Raw genomic sequence first — 20,257 nt, 5'->3', positions numbered from 1 at the left:
TGTTTGGTGCAAAAACTCAAATACGATGTTGTTTTTACAATTATGTAATGTTTAGGCTACTTGAATAATGTTGAATTAAGATTGTTAAAGGGAAGTATAAATTCAAATCAATCACATGTACATTATTTATTAAAATTACTCATTTAAAACAACTACAAATGTACATATGTATGTACTGTAAATGTTTTTAACATAAAACTTCAAAAATAAACTTGACTGTACATAAAAAATAACCAACTGCACTTTAATAGTAAACAAATGATACCGCACACGATTGACACACGACTACAGTCCAAACTCAACTAAGAGCCTCTCACCTACCTCTCACGCTTAGAGTACCTAGATATCAGAGTAGCGACACACGAGTCATAGCCGCCATGTTCTGTCGACTGTCATCACTTGGTCTATGGGTTTACATTAAGAAATGACAATTTTTTTTTAGTTTAATAAAGCATTTTTACAAATAAAATGCTTTATTAAACTAAAAAAATTCGTTATTTCTTAATGTAAACCAATACACCACACAACGACAGTCGATCGACAGAACATGGCGGCGATGACTCGTGTGTCACTACTTTGATATCTAGGTACTCTACTCATGCTCACGTTAACCTGCCATCTGTCGGCTTTGTTCGTAACTTCGAAAGTTCATAAGTAGAGGACCGCCTGCACTTTGATTTTTAAAATGGATAAATGTTTAATAATTTACTTATATTTAAATCTAAATATTTTTGGCAGTAATGTTAACTTCATAAATTATTAGTAACATAAAATTGTAGCATTTAACAACAATTGTAAATGTTTAAAAAATAAAAATAATTTTTGTATGTACTTTATTTTTATATTAAATAACTTGTAAATATATTATGAGAAGGTTTTCAAAAGACATATTGAAAAATCAAAACTTTTTAAACTAGATGAATAAAATGAATGACAGAATCAATTTTTTTTACATTTATGTAACATTTGGCAATTTAGCATTGAATGGAAATTAAATACATACATATGAATAATAATATAATGTAAAACAAAATAAAATAAATAAGATTATAAGATTTTTTCTTTCTGTTCAAATGAATTCTATATCCATTTGTATATAAGAATAATGGATTTTCAAATTAAATATGTAAATATGTACTCTTAAATTTAAATATGCTTAATTGTATATGTTCTAACATTTTTGTTATGAAAATTATATTTCAGTTTCCAGAGCTTTTGTTTGAAGAAGAAACTGAGCAGTGTGCTGATCTATGTTTGCGTTTGTTAAGGCATTGCAGTTCATCTATAGGAACAGTTAGATCTCAAGCATCTGCATCATTGTACTTGTTAATGAGACAGAATTTTGAAATAGGAAATGTAAGAAAAGTTATAATAAATTATTAACTTACTATCATAAAGTTCAGCAGTTAATAAATCAATAATTTATTGTTTTTTTAAAGATACTGTGTTTAATTCATTTTCATTATTTATCTCAATATTATATAAACAATGATAAAGTCACTCTTAAAATCTTACATTCTTATAATTAGGAATTTTATACAAATTTTTTAGTCATTATATATTAATTATATATGCAACTACATTTGCATAAATCTATACTTTGTTTCCTTTGAAAGAATAAAAATAGTTTCTGTTTAATTATTTGTAATTATCATATTTATTTATATTTGATTATTAAGATGATGCTTTTCATTTTAATGACTAGTGTATTCTACTTGTTTGACTGAATATAAATATGATTACGTTTAATGTTTATACTAAATTTTAATTCGGATGATGAGATAACAATGTTCTCTCTGTCTTGAGATATTATTTTTTTATAGCTGTTTATACAGATATAGAGTATTGTATTTTGTATAAGTCAATAAATTTTCTATTAAACAGAATTTTGCTCGAGTAAAGATGCAGGTAACAATGTCACTTAGCTCTCTAGTCGGTACAAGTCAAAATTTCAACGAGGAGTACTTACGTAGGTCACTGAAAACAATTCTCATATATGCAGAAGAGGATAGTGAGCTACAAGAAACTACATTTCCAGAACAGGTAAAAATATAGCATTTTAAATTATTTATTTTATAAACATTCAGATATAAATAAATGTTTTATTGAATATAGTAATTTCTTTTTTCTTTTAATTTAAATTTAAGATTAAAATGAATTAATAAGATAATTAATTTTTTTCTCACATACTTCTATGTTCTAGTATGTTTTGATTAAATCTGCAGTTACATTACTTTAATTTAAATTTTTCAGTTAATTAAAATTTAATAATAATCATTCAGTGAATATGGAATTTTCTTTATATTTGTAACTTTTTAATAATTTTTGAAACTTTATTTAAATTTGATTACCACTATTAATAATTAAATATTTTTGTTCTAAGCTTTTTGAAGGTAATTATTCGAATTTGTGTGTTTTTAGATATTTAATGTGAATTTTTACAGGTAAGGGATTTAGTCTTTAATCTCCATATGATCTTGTCCGATACTGTAAAGATGAAAGAATTTCAAGAAGATCCAGAGATGTTATTAGATCTTATGTACCGAATTGCTAAAGGTTATCAAAATTCTCCTGATTTACGATTAACGTGGTTGGCAAATATGGCTCAAAAGCACACTGAGGTTTGTTGTTTTTTTATATTTTAGCAATAGTTTTACTCGTTACTCATTGTAATATATTTTTTACATAAGAGAGGAAATCACGCAGAAGCAGCTCATTGTTTAGTTCATTCAGCAGCTCTGGTTTCTGAATATTTACACATGCTTGAAGATAGATCATATCTTCCTGTTGGATGTGTTACCTTTGAAGTAAGTATATTTTAATGTAAACAAAATTTAAAGTAATTTTTTCATTAACTTACTATGTAAAATTATTTGTACTTGTAGAAACTTTCATCTAACATATTAGAAGAAAGTGCTGTATCAGATGACATTTTATCTCCCGACGAAGAAGGTATTTGTACAGGAAAATATTTTACCGAAAATGGTCTCATTGGTCTTCTAGAACAAGCTTCTACATCCTTTAGTTTGGTATACCTATATATCTTTTATATTTGTTAATGATTGTTCAGATTATGTAAATATAAGATATTAAAAAATACAGTAGACCAGGGATGGAGAACCTGCAACCTTTAGGCCATAACCAGCATGATAAAGTATAAAAGGATAACAAAGTTAAACTTTTTATTGAAGAAAAGAATAGAAAGCATTTTCATAATTAATGACACCAATCTAAATACAAGTTACATAAATTATTGGTGCAAGTATCAGCATACTAAATGTTTATAGTTTTGCATGCAACCTACAATACATCATATGATCTTACAAGTTCTCTCTGAAATAGGATATGGCTTTCCAATTAAAAAAAGGTTTCTCCATCTCTGCAGTAGAATTTGCTTATTGTAATCACGAATGTTATTACTAGTCATTTAATGCCATCAAAGTTAGCATTTCCAAAACACACAAGCTAAAATACACTTATAAAACTTTGCTTATTATTATCAGTTTCTTCAGTTAAAATAGGCAATTTTTTAAACTTTGTCTCCTCCTCCTTTTGAAAAAATTAAATACCAAACCTTCTAATGTATACATTCTGAACAAGCTATCTCACCTATCTTTTACTGATTCATCTGATGTCGCTCATATTTGTTTAATTAATTAAGACATCTTGATATTACCAAATGAATTTCTTATTTTGATCAGCTATTTACATGTAAGTACTATAATTTGCTTCCTTCTCACTATATTAGCTTAAGCCATGATATATTTCTTGTTTGAACAGAAGGGATTCTTATTCCATCTATTCAAACAAGAAATATTTCTTGTTTTTATGTTCCATTTTGTCATTTCAATATTACTAGCTGTTCCTTTTTTTCTGTTGTTATAAATCTGTTGTCAATGTAGAAAGCATGTTTCACCTAGAGCAGTGTTCTGCAACCGGTGCGCCATCACATGGTGAAAGGTGTGACGTGAACTTTTACATATTCTGTTAATTTCAAGTTTTATTTAAATATTTTTATCACAGTCGTTGTGTTTCTTATGCTTGTATTTCGTTCTCTGCCGCAGCACTGATGGAATAAGACTATGTTTGTTTATTCTTTATTACAAGACACGCATTTTTGTGTATTCTAAGAAATTATATGTAAAATAAATTTGCTCACAGGTGTTGATGTCCGTTTAATATTAATAATAAGTTAGTGGCATTACGTAATTTTATTAATAGTATCATATCATATACGTTTTTGAGGGGAATAACATTTTGGTGTGCCACAAGTATAAAAAAGGTTGCGGAACACTGACCTAGAGTACCATAAATATAAATCTAATTGTAAAAGAATATTATATAATATTTACCATAATTTTATCTTAATTTATATGTTTTGTGTTCTCTTGATTTTTCATATTTTTTGTAAATTTTTTTAATTATTTTTAATGAGTTTTGTTGTTTATTTTTGTTGTATTTGGGCAGAAATTATTGTCCTTGTGACATCACCAATACATAAATAAAGAATAATTAATAACACTTTATCCAGTGTCATTTGCCTAGTGCCATCTTTAACGACAGCATATAATTGAAGAAAGAAATGCTAGCTGTACGGCAAGCAAATAACTATTAGCATCTAAGCTGATAATGATAGTACCAAAAAGAAATATAAAAACACCTAAGAATATCAACCTAGATTTTCATTATCTGAAGATAACAATAACTGAAACTCCAATTACAATAAGCAAAGTTTTATAAATGTATTTTATGCGTTTTGATAACATTAAAACAACTGATTACATCAAGCAGATTCTACTTTATATATATTTTTGAAAACAAACAAATATTTTAATTTGAAGACAGACAGATTATATTTGTCTTCTTATATCAAACAGAAACATTCTTAAATCTGAGTCGATTCAAACTTAGTTTTAGACAGAGAACCTCTAAACAATGTAAAATTTCTTTTAAATGTTCCTCTGACTAAGATCATTCCAAATTATACTTGTGTTGTCTTCAAATATTTTCAAGTAATTTTTTATTTTGAATTTTATTATTTTCATATCTATTTGATGTTTTGTTATTAATTCTAGTCCTTTGTTAAAGATTAACTACTGTATATAAAATTATGAGACTTCATTAAATAGTTATTTATGATTATATATTTTAAAAAATCATAAATTAAGTTTCATCTTGTTCTGATTTAGTAACTTGCATATATTAATTACAGTAGAGAGTCGTTAATCCGAATCAATTGGCGACTGGAGTTGTTCGGATTAGTGATTTGTTCGGATAACCAATTATGTACGAAAAAATATATTAACCTGTCCCATGTTCAAATTTTTCTCCGTTGCGTGTCGCTTCGTGTTGAATTTTCGTCGATTTTAAGCCAAACGAGAATTTTTATAATAATAATCGAGGCTATTGTATCGTTAAAAATTATTTCTTTATTTTGTACAAACAAAATAAACATATTGAAGAATATAAAAACATGAAAATTATACTTTAGAAGTAAATCTACTATCAAAAACGTTTGATTCAGCACGACACAGTCCGACTGAAAATCGTTCGGATAACGACTCTCTACTGTATTGACATATTGTGTACAAAAATTGTGTGTTATGCCACAAAAAATTTATCTATCTCACTTTTTAGGCAGGAATGTACGAAGCTATGAATGATGTATATAAAATATTAATACCAATAGCCGAAGCTCATCGTGATTATAAGAAACTAGCAAATATACATAGTAAATTACATGAAGCTTTTACAAAAATAGATCAACAGGTATATTAAATTTGAGAATTTAATTTTATTTAGAATTTAATATATTAGATTTATGTAATTATAGTAAATTTTACTTAATTAAATAAGTCATTTTGCAAATTATTAATATATTTTCATTTTTAGGCTGGGAAGAGAGTTTTTGGTACATATTTCAGAGTAGGATTTTATGGCAATAAATTTGGTGATTTGGACGGAGAAGAATTTATATATAAAGAACCAACCCTTACAAAATTACCAGAAATATCAAACAGATTAGAAGTTAGTCTTAATTTATTTTTAACTATTATTTCTTTTAAGTAAATAATGTATATAATCGTTCCATTTCTTCAGAGTTTCTATTCGGAAAGATTTGGTCCAGAATTTGTCGAAGTAATAAAAGATTCCAATACTGTCGATCCATCAAAACTGAATTCTGAGAAGGTAAAATTATTATTATTTTTGTGAATTTGGTGAAAACAATTAAAATTGGAAATATATTTTATTTCAGGCGTATATACAAATTACATACGTAGAACCATATTTTGATATGTATGAACTGAGAGAGAGAGTAACATACTTTGACAAAAACTATAATATTAGTAAGTTTTATTTATAATTTTCATTATTACTACTAATTATTACTACAATATTGGACCAGTTATCCAGCAAGCTTGTTTTCTGGAATTGGACTAAATATATACTTAAAATATAAAATAAACAACAGAAAGTTAATAATGAAATTGTATTTAACAGATACAAATTAATACACTTCTAAAACAGAGTCTGTTTGATCATTAATCCTCTCAAAATATAGAATGCCATGTATACGTAATATTTAAGATGAAAAATAAACAAAGAAAAGTAAAGAACATAATAAAACTAGCATCACGTGATGCATATGCCATAGAAATCAAAGCAAAGCAGCTGCATGGTGAACTACAGCCGTGCTTCAGCCTGCCAAATCCACAAAATAGCTGGATTTCTGAAAACTGGATAATTAGTCCATTACTATATAATTATTATTGCTCTAACAAACACGTAAAAATGTTAGTATGTTAAATATGAAAAGAAAAGAGAGAGAGCTATATACAATATATTTTACGATTTATATTTATTTTATATTATTCTGATATGTATTAATGTTGTTTGAAAATCACATTATATAATAGTATTTGTAAGACAAAGGCCTGAAAATAACAAATAACACAAAAACATTGACAATGTAAAGAATGACCAACAAGAAGACAGCTGTCAATGTTTTTGGGTTGATTTTATGTACGGTATATGAAACGAAAATATTATTTCTGTTCTTTTTTACAATTAGTTATTATTTCAACAAATAAAAAATCTGATGATACATTCTTATTGTTAAAATTCATTCAAGACCACTTTGGTGGGTTTGTTCAACCAGGCTGGTAGTAAATATGCTGTTCAGTAAATTCAACATTACACGGAGTCAGATTCGTATCATGTTTTATTATCATACATTGTTTATTACAAAACCCTCAATCACCGTGAACAAAGAAAATAAAACAAGACACACTGGGGCTGTTGAATGCCGGATTCGCTACAAAAAGAAAAAAATCCGAACTTGATATAACTTTTGTCATATTGCTTGCACTTTTTCAAGTTCTCACCAATGACAGCTTTAAAAGATATCTGGAAACAGTGCATGAAAATTATGTACAGCACACAATGATTGTGGGTGTTTTGTTTGAAAAGAGATGGAATTGTAATGTCAAAAGAAGCCATGGTATCACAGGAAGCGTTGAAAGCGTCTTATGTAGTGGCTACGAAAATCGCTAAATGTAAGAAATCGCACATTATTGCCGAGAATTTTTTGCTTTTGGTAGCTTTAGAAACGTGTCGCATTATGAACAGAGAGGCATCTGCAAAAGCATTATGAACTATTCCACTCTCAAATAGTACAGTTTCATGGCAAATTGATGACTTGGCTATGGATTTGGAAACGGTTAATTCAACAGGTAAAATAAAATCATATATTTACTTTGCAACTCAATGAATCAACTGATATTTTATCACAGACTCAGCTTATTTGTTACACGAGATAAGCCAGGGCAGGAAATGTAAGAGAAGAGTTACTGTTTTATAAAACGATCCCAACAACGACTTCAGGTGAAGACATATTTGCTTACTTAACAAACTTGTCTGTGCTGAAGGCTTGACTTGGATTGATTGTATAGGTTTAGGCCCAGATGGCACTGCAGCTATGGCAAGGAAGAATAGTGGCCTTGTAACTCAAGCGAAAGCTGTAGTTCCAGCAGTAAAATGACCTGTGCATGAGACTGACAGAATTAGAACTAAACATTGATCGTTTTGTGCAATTAAAAACAAGCTCAAATTTTACATTGATGTTTAAAGTTTAAAAAAAATGTTTTCCATATTTTCACAATTTATATTATTATAACTTTCTTCAGAAGGTATAAATTCCTGGTTGTACAATATGTATGGTACAGATATTACCCATTTTATTTGTGCAAAGTGCTGTAGATAGGTATATTTGTACTTTTGCTTCATATTTTCAATCAAACTTTACCAATATTACTTACTTTGTAACAAAAAAACAAATAAATACTGAATACAGAACAATAAACACTTATGCATATGCTGGGGAGGCAACATTGCACACGGGCCCCAATTGGAGAGGCATACTGTAGAAAAGGTTGGGAACCAGTGTTTTATACCATATTACAATTGTACTGATCATAACAATTTATGTTTTCATTAATTGATACAAATGTTTTTATATGGAGATTCAGAATAAAATTTGAGTTTCTTTTTTAAAAACTTAAAAAAGTTTGTTTTTTGAGGTGAAATGAAGAAATTATATATACCAGTTAAATGTTCTTCAATACAGGACTGTTTTTTCACTCCTGTATCATGAAAAAAGCAACTGTATCTTTCTGTAGACTTAGTAGGTGCTACCAAAGTTACATTTATAGTATAGAAAATAAGACAATACTTTGTCAACCAAATAAAATGTTTTTAGATTTTATTAAATTATACATTAATTTTGTTATGGATAAAAGATTGCTTTTTTCTTTTAATATTTTAAAATTAATTGAAATTGGAAAATAACAAATGTATAAAACAGATTTTCATTCTTTAAGTTTAGGATTACATTTATAAAATAACATTTACGTATATCATTTTAGATATAAATTTATGTAGTTCTCAGATGAAAAATTGTACTTGTATAAAAAATGTTTCATGTACTTTTAGAACGATTTGTCTACGCAACACCATTCACTGCCGACGGACGAGCTCACGGAGATCTGCACGAACAGTATAAGCGTAAAACAATTGTTACAACAGTAAATACATTCCCTTACGTAAAAACAAGAATTCAAGTGACAGAAAGAAAACAGGTAAATAAAAAAAGAAAATTAGTATTTTCCAAACTTAGTATAGGCTAAATACAATAAATTTTTTAGATTGTACTGACTCCTATTGAAGTTGCAATTGAAGATATACAAAAGAAAACAATGGAACTGTCACTTGCTATCAATCAAGATCCAGCAGATCCAAAAATATTGCAAATGGTTCTTCAAGGTTGTATGGGAACGACAGTTAATCAGGTATGTGGAAACTTAGAGCAGGAATTAACATGGAAACATTTTATTGCAAGAACATTATTAACTCTTAAAATATTTCAGTTGTTATTCATAACTATCAGTTTTTTCTTAAATTATAGATTAATAAAACTGATTTAATCTAAACTTCTATGTACTGTTTGTTTCAGGAAATCTAAAATCCAGAAATAGTTTTAGCATAATTAATTTTCAGTTACCCATGATTCAGTCTGTAATTTTAAATTATGCAAGCACGAGTAGTTCTTTATTTTAATATCTTACAATGGCAAATACTTCTGATGGAGATGGATATTAACTGAACAATCATATAAAAAAGTTATACATACTTTTTTTGAATGAAAATGTATTAGATGTCACATATTAACTTTTTTACAATATTGTATTGGAGGTAAAGTATTTCAAAACCTACATCTCTATCACATTCCAATGTTTTGTCTGTAAACATGTAAAAAATCTTATGACTAAATATCACTGTATGTGATTATAAATACATACAGTATTTAGACATATAAAATTAATTTTGTGATATTTACGTAATTTTTCAATTTTCGGTTTAGCAAATACATATATTGCTTAAAATCATTGGGCTTGTCACTCATAGCAGGCATCCATTTTATAAAGCCTAACACAGATTGCCAAAGATTAAAGATTTCTATAATCATTAATCATAATTGTAAATGCATTCAGATAACATTAAGTCATTAGAAAAACATATTCATATCAATTTGTCTGTTTTAATATTAGAAAATAAACATTATTAATCATTGTCTATAAAGTAAATAGGAGTAAATGTAAATACTTTTTGAAAGATTTATACAAAATAACATACTGTGTATAATGTATTATCTACTGTACTGTACCTAGTCGTTTTAATTATATGTTTGTCATAGTTGTTTGCTCTTACAGTATTAATTTCTTGTTATAAACAATGCATGATGTATCTTGTTAGTTGAGTAGTGGTAACATTTTGTGATGCCAAATGATCAAAATGTATTAATTATACAATACACAAAGAAAAATACGGACGATAATGAAGATAAGCATTGAATTGTTTTAATCCAAATATAATAAAGTACACTTTATTAGTTTGACAACATTTATCTAAATACATTCATTAATTGAATTTAGCAGTAAAATGTTATATTGTCATTTATTAGTCATTTTAATAATAAAATTATTTAGAAATACTACTGAGACTGGAAGAATTAAAAGTTTAAATTTGAACTTCCAGTTCTTACATATCAAGTTGAATGCATTATTGATCATGTGAATTGAATTTCTCTAAAATATTTCAATTTATATCGAGCGTAATAATCATTGCATAGGTAACCACAAGTATACTGCATATATTGATGTTAGCAATCAGTGGGAAATAAGTAGATTCTTAATGACCTAATTCATGAATTAATTTAAAATGGTATCTTTTACATTTATATTTGCTTGAGCAGAGTAAAAATATGGAAATGAAACAATCAACTTAATAGACAAAGTACAGTTTAGACCAGGCATGGCCAACATACGGCCCACGGGCCGGATCTGGCCCACTTAATGAATTTATGCGGCCCGCGATTAATCTTTCAATATTAGCTACTTAACTTCCAATAATTGGTCAAATGGATTCACGATACTACTACTATTTTTTTTTTTTTTTTAATTCCATTGTAGAGATTTACAACTTTTGTACTTGTCTGTGTGATAGTGCCAGAATAAAAAAAAAATATTTATCATAAAATAATGTATTTTAAATTTAATATTAATATGTTAGACAGTAATTCAAGATATACAGGTGATATTCAAATTATCTTAGTAATTCGTGTGCTTTGCTAGAAATGTAATACAGTAGTCCCATACAATACGTAAATAAAGCAAGCAACAACCCTCGAATTCTGTCGATCAGAGGTATATATTTTTTTTTTTCAACTTTTATGAAAGTTTAAACATTGGCCTATATCATGTGATAATGCAGGTTTCAATAATGCAATTTCCTATAATGCGTAACGAATCCCCCACATTGTACAGGACTCTACTGTACTAATATATTTAAACATTTATTTAATGTTTTTTAATTTTAATATTTCGTTTGGCCTGTGAAAAAAGTTTTCTTTCCAATTTAGCCCAGGGGCAAAAACTGTTGGCCACGCCTGGTTTAGATGCGTAAAAAAATATAACATTAAAGATTGTTTTTTTTTTCATTTCTTGGGATATTTCAATGCTTAGTTTAAAGATACGTCTTAATAACCTTCTATGGCTTTGCAGTTACTACTTAAAAATGTAACACAAACGTTTTCGACCCACTTCTAGGGTCTTCTTCAGGTGTTTTATAAGTTAAGTATAAGTCGCACAGAAAAACTTATAAAACAAGTTTTTACTTAACTTACAGTGTATGTAAGTTAAGTAAAAACTTGTTTTATAAGTTTTTCTGGTGCGACTTATACTTAACTTATAAAACACCCGAAGAAGACCCTAGAAGTGGGTCGAAAATGTTTGTGTTATGTTTTTAAGTAGTAACTGCAAAGCCATATGAGGTTAGTAAGATGTATCTGTAATTATCGCTTTGTTTGCTAGATGAATTGGCTTTGTTTAGTTTTTTTTCTGTTTGAGAGAATTTAAACAAAGTAAAAATTTTAGTTGATTTTTGAAATATTTATTGATTGTCATATGTAGAAATCCTGCCTTTTTTTTTCTTTTTTGAGTTTTCTGTAAAAGCCAATGAACTAAAATAGAAATGTTCGTGGAAATTACACTATATAAATAAGAGCACTGCACTAAGTAAAGTAAGATTCTCTCTTGTTTTTTTCTACTAACAATAAACAGGAAGGGGGAAAAGGAATCAGTTCAGCAATGCTAGCTTTGAACTCTGTGGAGCCAGCAGTATAAACCCTCATTAACTGAAACCTGTACTGATCAAGTCTTACCTATATTTACTAAATTCCATTTTTATTTATCTTTTATTAAAACATTTACGATAAAGGCAACATAACTTGAGTATATACTACATAAAATTGTGAAATATAATTGCAAAACTAACTCATTTTGTACGTTAAGGAAAGAGAACTTTGAATTTTTCATATTATTTTGAAAACGATGAACATACTTTGTTGGTTGATGATCTTTTAAAAGAACAAAAACATTTTTAATTAAAAAATTTGTTTTTGTTTCTTGAATTTAGCATTTTAAATATGGCACTAAGTTCAAATGGTATTTTCGTTCATTTATTTTTCTTTAGGAAATGAGAGAATTTCTGGAAATTCACTTTCATGTCTTGCTAAAATATCTTAATTATCATTACAGAATGCACTATGCAATGTTATTCAGCAATAATATTTGTCTGTTTCTTCTGAAATTTATGCCTTTGACAATGTTTTGGAACATTTAATTTTGTTTGTGCATAGCATATTTTCACACAAATAAATTGATTGATTGATTTTTTTTTAAAGGAGTAATAATCAATCAATCAATCAATTTTTATCTGTAGTAAGGAAGAACCTTGTTACAGGGGGTTAGTATTATAATTATCTTTAAGTTTACATACAGAATTTTTACATTATTCTGTCAAACAATTCTATAAACACAACAGTAAAATTATACGAACATATAAATAAATCTTTATTACATAGTAAATTTAAGCATAATATGTAGGCATAAAGTATTTAGTTAATTATTGAATTAATTGAAAATTTATTGTTTGTGTTTTAGCTCATTGGTGATTTGAATAAAAAAGTTATTTATTTTATACATATTGTTTATTGCTAGATTACCTAACCTAGCTCTGTGGTTTAAGTCTTGGTTCATATGAATTATTTCAATGATTTGATGTTTTTTATGAAATTTTTCTAATGCAGCACAGTCCTTAAACAAATGAAGTAATGAAAAGTTCCTGGATTTACATCAATAACAGTATTCTTTAGAAAAATCTATATAAGTGTTATTGACAAATAAAGAGTATTTGTTAAGTCTGATTTGAATTAATAAATATTTAATATTCATGTTCATATTAGCAGGTACAGCGGCGGCCTTAATGACTGCGAGGCCCTTGTTCTTTGTGCAAAGTATGTGAATTGAAAATAGATATTTCTGATGATTGACGAGAAATGCAAAAGTTATTTTAACATTCTAAATTTATTTATTTATATTATATTAGAAGATTTATAAAAGTTAAGAGTCGTAATGATGATAAACCTAAGGTACATAAATGCCTTAAAAGATATATGCAGGATTTAAAAATGATGTTTGCGGCTTATAACTAATAGCTAAGGATAAAATAAAAAGTTTTAAATATCAACTTTTTTCTACTCGAGTTGTTGCGCGAGGCCCAAAACGGGCGATTGCCCTGCTCGCCACCCCTAAGGCCGCCACTGTGTAGGTATATTTAGAGTTTCCAAGTACCAAGGATGATAAACCAAATTCAATATTAAATTTTGGTCATTTATTCACTAATGATGGAATCAGCCTTATCGCAGTCTATAATAGCTGTATTTCCAGTTATCCTCTGAATTACCAAATATTGTTCTTGAAACACCAAATGATTGAAGTACTTTATTAAATTTATATTGCCATGTGCTTGTATTTGAACTTGAATAGTTGATTTGGGTACACATAATTTGATGTATAAATTTTATATTGTTATTAATCTGTGATAGAATTTGATCAGTCTCCTCAGAAAAAAAGGGAATAGTTGATATCTGTTCGTTTCTGCTCTTATGGCATATCTTGGGACTGTTCTTTTGATTTTAAACAGTTTACGTAGGTAAGTAATGTGAAACTTTTCCAGATCGTAAAATAAATCGAGCCCCGTATCGGACTAGCGTAGAAAAATGAAGGAGTAATTAATACATTAAATATTTTCATCTGAAGTTTTAGATCCGTAATTTTTAAAGCCAAACATAAATAAATAACGTTGTTAATAAGTAGATTAATTTTTGTAGTAAGGGCTTTCAAATGTAACTGAAAATTTCCATTCCAATTAAAAGTAATACCTAGATATTTTATGTTACTAACCAATTCGAAAGGTTGCCCATTTAAGTAAAAAGATTTTTCTTGATTTGCTATTTTAATATTATTTCTAAAAATGATTAATCAATAAATATAGAGAATTCGGGTATTTGTTTATCTTGTCGATCTTACGTTGTAATAATGTCGCACGAGTTGGAGCTATTAGCAGTAGGTCATCTGCATAAAGTATATAGTGGAAAGTTCGACCATATAGATAATCTATTTTTAAACGAGACGGAACTAACTTTTAACTTTTATATTAATGAAATAGATAAAGATATGGAGATAGTGGCTCACCTTGGTTTATAGATATTTCCTGATAAGTTTGATTGCCACGAATAATAATAATAAATTTATTACCAGCACCGAACAGTTTTAGTTTGTTAACTAAAGTAGGAACATGTATAGAGTCGAAAGCTTTTGAAACGTCAATAAAGGCTGAATCTTTTCCTGCGTTTTTTTTTTTTTGGGGTAAGTAAATCTGAATTATTGAAGTTAAAAAGAATATAGCAGATTTGGTTCCCTTGGATTTAATAAAAGCAAATTGGAATTTCGAAGTCAATTTTTGTTCTTTTATCCAACGTTGAAAACGTGCTGCTAGAATTGATGTAAAACATTTTCTTATAATCGGTAGAAGAGCTATTGGGTGATAATTCTCAGGTTCATTCCGGTTTCCTTTTTTGTAAATCATAAGTATTTTAGCAGAGTTCCAAGATTCTGGAAAATTTAACCAATTATAAAAATTATTAAATGAATCAAGTAAAATTTGTTTAGCTGAAGGTGGCAGTAATTAAGTTAATGCTCGGAGCTAATTTTGATTTCAGTTTACAAATTGCTTCTTCTAGTTTTTTGTACGTAAACAGTGTAGCTAATATTTCGTTATACAGATTTGTTGAATCCGTGGATGGTAATTTTTCAATATTGGGAAATCTCTTGAAATAAAGAGGCCAAGTTGAGAAATCGATATACGATTGTCGTTCAAAATATTTTTCCGTAGTTTTTGCATTGTCCAAAAAAAGTCATTATTTTTATTCATAACCAGCAGCTGTTGTAATTTTTAAAAATATTTTATTTTTTGGATTTTAGTAAATTGAAGTATGTAGATTTTAGTTTTTAGTAGTGATTAAATGTATCGTTTGTATGGAACTTTCTGAATTGTGGCTAAGGCTTTGTTCTTCTTAATTTTTAAAATATAACAGTCGAAGTCGAACCGAGGCTTTTTAAATATATGAGATTTTGTATTGTTTATTTTACGTACTTTTATAAATTGTTTTATTGGAATTTTCCAATTGTAAATATTTGTCGATTCCATCTTCTAGTCCACTAAGTGTGTATTTAATTTTTTCACTAATTTGCAATTAGTTACGGGTTTACTCTTGTAAACTTGATTTTTTGCCACTTCGATAGAAGTTCTTACAGGAAAATGATCTGATAAGTTACAATTTAAAACTTGTATATCCGTACATAGATCTGCCAATAATTCGGAGCATATTGTTAAATCAATTACCGAACATCCAGAATTAGTTATACAAGTTATTTCTGATGGATAATCGTTTCTTATTCTTCCATTCAACATATATAACTGTAGTTGGTAAGTATAATTTAATAATTCGATTCCTAATTTGTTATGTTTTTTATCCTTAGACTCTCGTGTGTTTCAAATCGGCGTATTTGGTTCCCTATATTCCAAGTCCATTTTTTGTGCTATTCGTGTGTTCAAATCTCCTATCATTAGAACATATGGGGAAATATTTTTCCATTTTTCAAAATCTTTAAAAATATCATTTAGAGTCTGTAGACAATATGATTATGATCAATTTTTTTTCTAGAAACTGTATATCTGGATTAGTAATTTGTAATAATACTGTTATGTAATTAGTGGTTTTCTGAATAAATTTTATTTCTCCAATCTTTCTCCTTAGTATCAAACTTAGTCCTCCGTATCGACGTCCTGTGCTATTGTCGATATAATATTCTATTCTTCGTTATTTTTAATTAAAACTTCAATTGGACAGGTCATCCAGGTTTCTGTAATACTCAGTATATCAGTGTTTCTTAATAAATATAAGAAATCGTTACTATTAATTTTCGTTATTAATCCTTGACAGTTCCAGTTTGTTATTTTTAGTTGTATGTTTCCCTGATTTACTTTTGTTTTTATTATGGTCTCTGATTTATTGAATTTTCTTATAGGGTATATTCTAAAATATCATCAGTATATACTAATTGATTTTGTATAAAGCTGTATGTAATTTTTTGCTGATTTATTAGCAGATAATCATCTCGTAATTTGAGTGAACCCCTCGTTTTTTTAAATCGAAAATCACTATTACCATATTATATTTTCTATTACGTGAGTTTTTAACTAAATCGGCTGCCATATTTACATGTTGCTACTCTCCCAATAATTTATTTTGTTTCAATCTATTAAATATTATTAAAATATTATTTCTCAGTAGTTTCGATTTCAGAGTTAAACATTTAACATTAATCTTAGAATTAGGTATACTATAGATAGATTTTATGCCTTCATTTTTCATTGCATGTAATCTTTAGAGAGTGCGTCAAGAAATTCAATAATTCTTTATGATTTACATCCGTTAATTTATTATTTTATTATTATTTATAGCATTAGTTCTAATTCAATCTTTTCATTTCTTTCGTTAATAAATTGCAATTGTTTTTTAAAATTAATTATTTCACTATGAACTGCATTAATTTCCTCTCGGATGAACGAAAATTGTTTCTCCATTTTTTCATTACTGATAGCATTAAGTTCTACAATTTTCAACCAGAGGTCTGTTGTTTCTGTAGTTGTTAGTTCTATCGAAGGGTTTAAATTAGATTTCTCACCTGTCTGAGTTGATAATTCTGTTCTTCTTATTTCTGTATAGTCTGTGATAAGGTTTGTCTCTAACTCCCGACAATATTGCGTTATTAGTTGATTGCTTTAGACGATTTATTGGTGGTCTACCTCTCTTTGTTGGTGTTTTCTGCAACAGTCCTGGATTCAGTTCAATTCCTAAGATTAATAATAATAATAATAAAATTAACTTAAGATTATTCATTTTAGTTGAAAAAATTACACAGTTCCCAATTATTAACAATTATAACAGACTTGGATGAAGTGAGAAAAAAGTCACCAACCACAGCGACGATCGGAGTGCCCCCCTCTAAAGGAGTAATAATATGAATCTGCAAAAACTGATATACTCAAAAGACATAACAAAAGAGTTATCTATTATCGCAAAGAATCAAAATATAGTTGAAATGTAGTCTATTAAAAGTTACTGTATTTAAAGAGTATTCTAAAAAATTTAGTGAGTAAAGCCATTCTGAATGAAATAATCTGAATTATTTTGCTTTTGATAATGTAAAAATATTTCAAAAAATGTTAAAGATATAACATCAAAGCATGATCTAAACATTAGTAAACAAAACAACTATGATGATTTTATCAAATAACTGTATCACTAAAGAAGTATTATTTCTTATGGTTACCAAAAATATTTTAAAAACAGCACTTAAGAAAAATCAGATGAAAAATAGTTTGAAAAATTTATTTTATAGAATTATATATATATATACATATATATATACAGGGTGGGCCAGCGAAAACGAAACGGCAGAGTGTTCACGTTCGTCCAAGCAAATCGCTCGGACAGGTCGATTTTACTCTCGAGGGGACATCTTATGCAATAAAGTTTTTGCGAATCTGAATATTAATTAAACAAACATTTTTTTCAAAATAAATGTTTGTTTAGTTAATACAAAATAAATGAGTTTTTAAAATTTTTTGTTGTCTGTTGCATTCAGAATCGCAAAAACTTTATTGCAAAAGATGTCCCCTCGAGAATAAAATCGACCTGTCCGAGCGATTTGCTTGGACGAACGCGAACACTCTGCCGTTTCGTTTTCGCTGGCCCACCCTGTATATATATATATATATATATATATATATATATTTGCCAAGATATAAAATAAATTTCTTAATGTTCATTAAATGGAAAATGCATCCTTAGTGAATACAAAACAAAATATGGAAGTCTGATTGTAAACTCAGTTCACAATATATGATTATTATAGACAAAAAAAAATTAAAATTTTCAATAATTCCTTTAAATAAGTAAAATGTAAATGGTTTTAACATATATAATATATAATTTTTACTGAATTCAAAATATATCATAATTTTAGTAAAAATAATGTTACTGCAACTTTTTCTTTAATGTTTTCATATAAATATATTTAGGGTCCTATGGAAATAGCTATTGTTTTTTTATCGGACCTTGTGGACGGTCAGAAAACACCTACTCCGTTACAGAATAAACTTCGATTGTGTTTTAAAGACTTCTCAAAAAAGTAATTTATTTCTTTTGTTCCATTTACTCAAATAATTTATATACAGAATTGCTTTATTTTTAATTAACTTTTTATAATAGTAAGCTTACAATTTTATTTGTGTAAGAATGAGCCTAAACTTATCATTAAATAGCATCAAATAAAATTTTTCTTCATTTTAGAAATTGCTTTAATTTCCTGAAAATAATTTGATAATTGTATCATTATTTTACATTTAAATGAACATAATATTTTTGAATTAGATGCAGTGATGCATTGAGAAAAAACAGAACTCTAATTGGTCCAGAACAACGAGATTATCAGAAAGAACTAGAAAGAAATTATCACCGCTTCACCGATCGCCTTATGCCCATGATAAGGAACAACGGCATGACGGCCCTCAGAATACACAGGTTATTATTTTATACTGTAAAACCGTTACTAGTATTATAATTCCCTTCAATTATTATTGTTTACTTATAGAGAAACAAATGGAGAAAGAAAGCAAAAGAAAACAAGTCCAATCGTTTAGCACCAAGTATGCTAAAATTTAATTATTGAACATGAATTTTATTTCTAGTCATTTTTATTGAATGTCTTTTGATTTTTAAAGCATTTTAATTGTACTCGTATTTATTTATTAATGTCTTTTTAAGTTATGTTGTAGCAAATTGTTCAAATGTTATTTTTACTATTATATATAATATGATTAAAAATATACAATTAAAAACTAATCTGTCTGGAACATTTTTTTAATGCAAAACTTTAGTTTACTAATTAATGAATGTTATTTCACAACAGATAGCATAATCTGACATAATTCAACATTAAATTTAATGCTCCTGCTACTGTTAAAATTGATTATATCCTTTAACATTTTCAGTCCAAATTTTTTGACTTGGTGGTTATTAAAATTATTAGCGAGGTTGAGGCCGAAGTTTTAAACGCAAAAACGTGTATGTCGGACGTTCGGCACCACTTTCCTGTAAGCCTAGAAGTTTGACAATGATGTTTGGAAAGTCAGTGGAATCATGCTTGACATTCCAAATGCCATTGTCAAACTTCTAGGCTTACAGGAAAGTGGCACTGAACGTCCAACATACATGTTTTAGCGTTTAAAATTTCAGCTTCAACCTCGCTATTGATAGAATTGATACTATATTTTGTACTTTATATTCATTTCTTTTATATATTTTCAATTTTTATTTGAAGAAGCTGACATAAACTCCTCCTTAGAAGGGCAACAGTGCAAACATCAGCAGTGTGGATAATTGCTTACAAAAGTAACCAGGAGGCTGTGAGACCAGCAAAACATAATTTCAATATTGCTATTTTGTTTCTGGTAAATCAAATAGATGGCTGACATTTTGACTCACTCTGTATACTGATTCAAAAAAGTTATGGATCAAGACGGCATTGGAAACCAATTAAACTTTATTTGCATAAATGCTATGACATTGTCAATATCATTACAAACAGACAGTTTCCCGTAAAAGAACCTCTACTACCTTCTAGGAATACATGTTATCCTGTGACAGATTAGCCTGCAAATGTCACAACCA

At 27.9% G+C, this 20,257-nt stretch overlaps 1 protein-coding gene across 2 annotated transcripts in view; it reads left to right on the top strand.

Moving 5' to 3' along the window:
• Positions 1 to 19,429, top strand: part of Zir (Zizimin-related) — an 85,798-nt gene extending 66,369 nt beyond the window's left edge. For both annotated transcript variants that reach the window (XM_067262303.1, XM_067262302.1), the window contains exons 31-44: positions 1,204 to 1,356; positions 1,885 to 2,043; positions 2,445 to 2,621; positions 2,691 to 2,807; positions 2,886 to 3,029; positions 5,638 to 5,769; positions 5,893 to 6,027; positions 6,100 to 6,189; positions 6,257 to 6,347; positions 8,992 to 9,137; positions 9,204 to 9,347; positions 18,607 to 18,716; positions 18,959 to 19,108; positions 19,179 to 19,429. In XM_067262303.1, the coding sequence (XP_067118404.1) occupies positions 1,204 to 1,356; positions 1,885 to 2,043; positions 2,445 to 2,621; positions 2,691 to 2,807; positions 2,886 to 3,029; positions 5,638 to 5,769; positions 5,893 to 6,027; positions 6,100 to 6,189; positions 6,257 to 6,347; positions 8,992 to 9,137; positions 9,204 to 9,347; positions 18,607 to 18,716; positions 18,959 to 19,108; positions 19,179 to 19,227 (1,797 nt within the window). In that variant the 3' untranslated portion in view covers positions 19,228 to 19,429. The remainder of the gene's footprint in view (positions 1 to 1,203; positions 1,357 to 1,884; positions 2,044 to 2,444; positions 2,622 to 2,690; positions 2,808 to 2,885; positions 3,030 to 5,637; positions 5,770 to 5,892; positions 6,028 to 6,099; positions 6,190 to 6,256; positions 6,348 to 8,991; positions 9,138 to 9,203; positions 9,348 to 18,606; positions 18,717 to 18,958; positions 19,109 to 19,178) is intronic.
• The last annotated feature ends 828 nt before the right edge of the window (positions 19,430 to 20,257 follow it).

This window comes from Centruroides vittatus, unplaced genomic scaffold, assembly GCF_030686945.1.
Source record: "Centruroides vittatus isolate TY-2023 unplaced genomic scaffold, ASM3068694v2 contig_1427, whole genome shotgun sequence".
Classification (NCBI taxonomy): Eukaryota; Metazoa; Arthropoda; class Arachnida; order Scorpiones; family Buthidae; genus Centruroides; species Centruroides vittatus.
Note: the sequence above shows the minus strand (reverse complement) of the source record. Positions and strands in the feature narration are given on the sequence as shown.